This window comes from Mustelus asterias, unplaced genomic scaffold (assembly GCF_964213995.1).
Source record: "Mustelus asterias unplaced genomic scaffold, sMusAst1.hap1.1 HAP1_SCAFFOLD_3239, whole genome shotgun sequence".
Taxonomy (NCBI): domain Eukaryota; kingdom Metazoa; phylum Chordata; class Chondrichthyes; order Carcharhiniformes; family Triakidae; genus Mustelus; species Mustelus asterias.
Window position 1 is genome coordinate 9808 of NW_027593184.1, and position 7215 is coordinate 17022.

General features: G+C 51.6%; 1 protein-coding gene across 1 annotated transcript; it reads left to right on the forward strand.

Annotated features, from left to right (window-relative positions):
• The first annotated feature begins 205 nt into the window (after nt 1-205).
• LOC144490403 (potassium voltage-gated channel subfamily A member 10-like) lies at nt 206-6593 on the forward strand. The gene is made up of 3 exons (XM_078208149.1): nt 206-307; nt 4986-5990; nt 6063-6593. The coding sequence occupies exons 1-3, from the start codon at nt 206-208 to the stop codon at nt 6591-6593; spliced, it is 1638 nt and encodes a 545-aa protein (XP_078064275.1).
• The last annotated feature ends 622 nt before the right edge of the window (nt 6594-7215 follow it).

A 7215-nucleotide genomic window follows, 5' to 3' on the forward strand; every position in this document is an offset into this window, starting at 1 on the left:
CCGAGGCGCCATCCAGGGGGTTGTGGGCAGTTTGCTCCAGAGCAGCAGGGTGGATGGGGGGTGGGGGAAGGCAGCAACACCTGAAAGGCTGGGCTCCTCTGGGTCCAGGGCTGCAATAAAGGACACATATTAGGGGAAGGGAGGTAAATCATTCTACGCAGCATCGCACTTACTTCGAGGAGGATCTTGGTTGAGGGCTACGCTGATGCTCACTTGCATGCTGGACGCCTACCTGGCTGGCCGTGACTATTCTGGATGCCCCATCACCCCTGCCAGCTCCAAGGCACGCTGTTCAATGCTGCCGCAGGTCAGGCACACCACCACCAGTCCCTGTCAGTTTGTGCATGTTCTGAATGCTTTTCTCCTGTGGGAACAGAAGGTGGATAGCAAGCATTAATATATCGCAATGCGTGCCTGTGTCTCAGGCGTTGTGCTGACAGTTTCGGGGAAAGCGGTCACCACTGAAGGGTGCTTGTTGAGGGGTGAGGAGAAGGAGTTAGATTCTGTTCCTGAGAGAAGGGTAACTTGTTGCCCTTCAGGAGTCTAAGCAGGGTTTGAGATCCGTGCCAAGCATGTGCAGGGTTCCAAGCGGGATGCTCACTCACCCTTGCTGCCCGAAGAAGTCCCACAGTTTTTTGTGACACTGCCGGCCAGACCGCAGTATCAGGCTCCTGGCATTCACTGCTTCTGCCACCTCCTCCCACAATGCCGTGGTGGATGCACCCCTTGGGTGAGGGCCGTGGCCGGGGAAGATCCACCCTCTCCTCCGCGGCATCCAGCAGGTGCTCCTGATCGGCCTCTGTGAATCTTGGGGCTGTTTTCCTCAAATCTTTGTGGTGTGACTGGCTGTCTGTCCATTCCTGCAGCTTATACACAGCTCTGGCTTATTAGGGCAGTGCAGGTGCAGCGAGTGCGGCCGGTCAGGGGCCCATTGGCAACAAATACTTGTGAAAGATTTTGAAGGCTGCTTTTAGCTGAGTGACATTCATCCCTCGGGGTGCTGATTGGCTGCCATTCAATAGGCTGCTGTGTCCGGGGGGGGGGGGGGGGGGGGGGGTGCAATACACAGGACTCCCATTAAAGAGAGGGAATGATCACAAGCTGGGGTTGTGCATGTCAGCACAATGCTAGTTCTCCGCAGGGCAGCAGTGAGGTCAGTATGTTCAAGGGATAGAGGGTTGGAGGGATGGGCTACACGCATATCCGGATCCGTGGGGCATGGGGTGACGAGGCAGCAATGTCTGTGTGGGGAGGGGGGGGGGGCAGTGATGTCCATTTGGGGGGGGCAGTGATGTCTATATGGGGGAGTTGATGAGTACAGCGATGTCTGCGAGGGGGAGAGCAGTGATGAGGTCAGTGATATCTCCGAGGTGGAGTGGGGTGGTGGTGGGGGGAGGGGGAGTGTGCTGGGGGGAGGGGGGGAGGGGGGGAGGAGTAGCGATGGGGCCAATGGTGTTTGTGGGGTTGTTGTAGGGGCCAGCGATGAGGCCAGTGATATCTCCGAGGTGGAGTGGGGTGGTGGTGGGGGGAGGGGGGGGGAGGGGGGGGGGTGCTGGGGGGAGGGGGGGGGCGGGGGGGGGGGGAGTAGCGATGGGGCCAGTGGTGTTTGTGGGGGTGTTGTAGGGGCCAGCGATGAGGCCAGTGATATCTGTGAGGGGAAGGTAGCAATGAGGCCAGCGGTATTTGTGAAGTGGGTGGGGGGGACAGCGATGAGGCCAGCGATGTGTGTGTGTGGGGGAGGTGGAGGCGGTTGTGGGGGCCAACAATGTCTGTAGGGGTTTGAGGGCAGTGATCTGGATGCTGGTAGGTCTTTTCCGCGGTCTCCCAGCGAAGTGCGCGTGCGCGGGTTCCCACTCAGCCCACCGATTTCAGGCCCGTTGGTGCGAATAGGCCCCGCCCCCCCGAGCGTTTAATGATATTCACAATTGTGACCTCGGCATTGCACAGAGTGCGGAGATTCGGGTCTGACGTTGCAGTGAAAAAACAATCGTGAGAGAGAGTGAGAAAGTGTGAGAGTGTGTGTGTGAGAGTGAGAATGTGTGAGACTGTGTGTGAGAGAGTGAGAATGTGTGAGAGTGTGTGTGAGAGTGAGAATGTGTGAGAGTGTGTGTGTGAGAGAGAGAGTGAGAATGTGTGAGAGTGTGTGTGTGAGAGTGAGAATGTGTGAGAGCCTCTGTGTGTGAGAGAGAGAGTGAGAAAGTGTAAGAGTATGTGTGTGAGAGAGTGAGAGAGAATGTGAGAGCACATTCAACACACTCTTTCTCACACACAGACTCTCACACATTCTCACACTTCCTCACTCTCTCTTTCACGCACACACACTCTCTCTCTCATTCTCACACACACTCACACTCATGAGAGAGAGTGAGGAAGGGTGAGAGTGTGTGTGAAAGTGAGAAAGTGTGAGACTGTGTGAGAGAGTGAGAATGTGTGAGAGCCTGTGTGTGTGTGAGAGTGAGAAAGTGAGTATGTGTGTGAGAGAGAATGTGAGACCATTCAACACACTCTTTTTCACACACAGACTCTCACACACATTCTCACACTTTCTCACTCTCTCACACACACACACTCTCTCTCTCTCTCTCTCTCTCGTTTTCACACACACTCACACTCTCACTCTCTGATACACACTCTCACACTTTCTCACTCTCTCTCTTACACATGCACACACTCTCACACTTTCTCCCACTCTCACACACTCTCACACTCTGAATCTCTCTCTCACACACTCTCACACTTTCTCACTCACTCTCTCTCTCTCACACACATTCTCACACTTTCTCACACTCTCGCTCACTCTCACACTCTCCCTCTCAAACACATGCTCTCACACATTCTCTCTCACACACACACTCTCATACTCTTTCTCTCTCACACACACTCTCACACTTGCACTTTCTCTCTCTCACTCTCCCATACACTCTCACACTTTCTCTCTCACACACACATTCTCACACTTTCTCACTTTTTCTCTCTCACACTCACTTTCTCACTCACACACACTCTCACACTTTCTCATTCTCATGCACACTCTCACACTTTTGCACTCTTTTTCTCAAATACACGCTCTCACACATTCTCACTCACACACACACACTCATACTTTCTCACTCTCTCCCTCACACACATGCTCTCACACACTCTCTCTCACTCTCTCACACACACACTTTCTCACTCTCTCTTTCTCTCTCACACACATTCTCACACTTTTACTTTCTCTCTCTCACTCTCTCATACACGCTCACAATTTCTCACTCTCATACACACATTCTCACACTTTCCCACTCTCCCTCTCTCACTCTCTCACACTTTCTCACTCACAAACACTCTCTCACACGTTCTCACTCTCTCACGCACACACTCTCACACTTTCCCACTCTCTCTTTCTCTCACACACGCTTTCACACATTCTCTCTCACTCTTTCACACACACGCTCTCACACTTTCTCACTCTCTCTCACGCACACTCTCTCGCACACACACTCTCTCTCACACATTCTCACTCTCACACACACACACTCTCTCATGCACACACTCTCACACTCTCCCACTCTTTCACACATGCTCTCACACATTCTCACTCTCTCTCTCTCACACACTCTCTCTCACACACACACTCTCTCTCACACATGCTCTCACACATTCTCACTCTCTCTCACACATACGCTCTCACACATTCTCTCAGTCTCACACACACACTCTCACACTTTCTCACTCTCTCTCTCTCACTCACACACACACTCTCACACTTTCTCACTTTCACACATGCTCTCACACATTCTCACTCTCTCTCACACACACACTTTCACCCATTCTCACTCTCTCTCACACACACTCTCACACTTTCTCACTCTCTCTCTCTCACACACACATTCTCACACTTTCTCACCCTCTTTCACACACACTCTCTCACACATTCTCACTCTCTCTCTCTCTCACACGCTCTCACACTTTCTCACTTTCACACACACTCTCACACTCTCTTTTTCAGACACATGCTCTCACACATTCTCACTCTCCCTCTCACACACACACACACACATGCTCTCACACATTCTCACTCTCTCCCTGACACACACACACTCTCACACTTTCTCACTCTCTCTTAGAACTCTCACACATTCTCTCTCACTCTTTCACACACACTCTCACACATTCTCACTCTCTCTCACACACACTCTCTCACACATTCTCACTCCCTCTCTCTCACACACTCTCTCACACATTCTCACTCTCTCACACACACTCTCACACATTCTCTCTCACTCTCACACACACGCTCTCACACTTCCTCACTCTCTCTTACTCTCTCACACACTCTCACACTTTCTCACTCTCTCTTAGAACTCTCACACATTCTCTCTCACTCTTTCACACACACACTCTCACACATTCTCACTCTCTCTCACACACACTCTCTCACACATTCTCACTCCCTCTCTCTCACACACTCTCTCACACATTCTCACTCTCTCACACACACTCTCACACATTCTCTCTCACTCTCACACACACGCTCTCACACTTCCTCACTCTCTCTTACTCTCTCACACACTCTCACACTTTCTCACTCTCTCTTAGAACTCTCACACGTTCTCTCTCACTCTTTCACACACACACTCTCACACATTCTCACTCTCTCTCACACACACTCTCTCACACATTCTCACTCCCTCTCTCTCACACACTCTCTCACACATTCTCACTCTCTCACACACACTCTCACACATTCTCTCTCACTCTCACACACGCTCTCACACTTCCTCACTCTCTCTTACTCTCTCACACACTCTCACACTTTCTCACTCTCTCTTACTCTCTCACACACTCTCACACTTTCTCACTCTCTCCCTCACTCTCTCACACACTCTCACACTTTCTCACTCTCTCTCTCTCTTACACATTCTCTCTCAGCCCCTGTGTTCTGATGCTTTGACAATGTGCCTGGCTGGTTGTTTGAGGCTGTTTGTGATGTTTGTCCACAGCTCACTGTGGGAGTGTGCAGTCCCGGTCCAATCGGCTCCATGAAGTCCAAACGTGAGATGGAGTTGGCACTGGTGAACTTTGCGGATGTTGGCAGTGATGTGCCCATGGAGAGTTGGTCTAAAGGCCGAGACAGCTGCACGAGCCTCCTGCGGACATGGAGAAGCCTGGTGGGGAGTGAGGAACCCCCTGAACACCTGTTGCAGCAGTCAGTCTGGGAGCAGCGGTGTGAGGTGGATAAGCTCTTGGAGGAGGAAGGCAGGCGAAGGGTTATCATTAATGTGGCTGGAATGCGCTTCGAGACCCATCAGAGTACCCTGGCCCAGTTTCCAGACACCCTGCTGGGGGACCCTCTTCGCTGTCTCCTTTACTTTGACCCTCTCACAAACCAGTACTTCTTTGACAGGAACAGGCCAAGTTTCGATGGCATTCTCTATTACTATCAGTCCGGGGGTAAGATTCGGAGACCTGCAAACGTGCCCCTGGATGTCTTTGCGGATGAGATCATCTTCTACCAGCTGGGATCTGACGCCATGGAGCAGTTCCGAGAGGAGGAGGGCTTCATCAAGGAGTTGGAGGTTCAGCTCCCCATGCAGGACACCCTTCGCCAGCTGTGGCTTCTGCTAGAATACCCGGAAAGTTCCGGAGCAGCTCGAGGAGTGGCCCTGGTCTCTCTCTTTGTCATCATCATCTCAATCTTCATCTTCTGTCTGGAGACGCTGCCCGAGTTTCGAGAAGGTGTGGAGCTGAGCTCCAGCTATTCTGATAACCCAACGCCAAGCAACAGTAACACCAGCCTCTTCACTGACCCTTTCTTCCTCATTGAGACTCTGTGCATGCTTTGGTTCTCCTTTGAGCTGTTGGTTCGCTCGGTGGTTTGTCCCAGTAAGCCTGACTTCTTCAGGGATATGATGAATATAATTGATGTGATTTCTGTCATCCCCTACTTTGTAACTCTCATCAGTGAGTTGGCAGAGGAACAGCAAGTGGGCAATGGGCAGCAGCAAGTGGGCAATGGGCAGCAGCAAGTGGGCAATGGGCAGCAGCAAGCGGGTAACGGGCAGCAGCAAGGGCAGCAGGCCATGTCTCTGACCATCCTGAGGGTCATCCGCTTGGTCAGGGTCTTTCGGATCTTCAAGCTGTCCAGACACTCCAAAGGGCTGCAAATCCTGGGTCAGACCCTGAAGGCCAGTATGAGGGAACTGGGTCTCCTTATCTTCTTCCTCTTCATCGGAGTCATCCTCTTCTCCAGCGCCATCTACTTTGCTGAGGTGGAGGAACCCAAGAGCCAGTTCTCCAGCATCCCCGACGCCTTCTGGTGGGCAGTTGTCACCATGACAACGGTTGGGTATGGAGACATGTGCCCGGTAACCATTGGGGGTAAGATGGTGGGTACTTTGTGTGCCATTGCGGGGGTGTTGACCATCGCACTCCCAGTGCCCGTTATTGTCTCCAACTTCAACTATTTCTATCACCGGGAAACAAAGAATGAGGAGAAGTCGAGTATCACAGACACCCCCCTCCATCAGAGCCAGCTCACCCAATCGCTTGTCCCGCGGGATCATATAGCTTCCATCAATAAAACCTCCCCCTCAGATAAACACCACTAACCCCCCTCAATAAACACCGATCTTCAAATAAACACTGCTCACCACCCCACCAAATAAACACTGCTAACCCCCACAAAATAACACCGCAAACTCCCCCAAATAAACACCAATCCCCAAATAAACACAGCTAACCGCCCCCCCCATAAACATGGCTAAACCCCCCCCCCCAAATAAACACTGCTATCCACCCAAAAAAACACTGTCTACCCCCAAATGAACACTGATAAACCCCGAAAATAAACACGGCTCACACCCCAAATAAACACTGCTAACCCCCCAAATAAACACTGCTAACACGCCCACATAAACACTGCTAACACGTCCAAATAACCACTGCTAACCCCCCAAATAAACACTGCTAACACTCAAAATAAACACTGCTAACCCCCCGAAATAAACACTGCTAACCCCCAAATAAACACCACTAACCCCCCAAATAAACACTGCTAACCCCCCAAATAAACACTGCTCACCCCCCAAATAAACACGGCTAATCCCCCAGATAAACACTGCTAAACCCCTCCCAAATAAACACTGCGAACCCCCCCAAATAAACACTGCGAACCCCCCCAAATAAACACTGCGAACCCCCCCAAATAAACACTGCTAATCCCCAAATAAA

Coding starts and splice junctions, on each gene's coding strand:
- LOC144490403 (XM_078208149.1), top strand. CDS start 206: ATGCTCACTTGCATGCTGGACGCCTACCTGGCTGGCCGTGACTATTCT. Junction 308..4,985: donor GCTGTTCAATGCTGCCGCAG/GTCAGGCACACC, acceptor GTTTGTCCACAG/CTCACTGTGGGAGTGTGCAG. Junction 5,991..6,062: donor TGGGCAATGGGCAGCAGCAA/GTGGGCAATGGG, acceptor CAAGGGCAGCAG/GCCATGTCTCTGACCATCCT.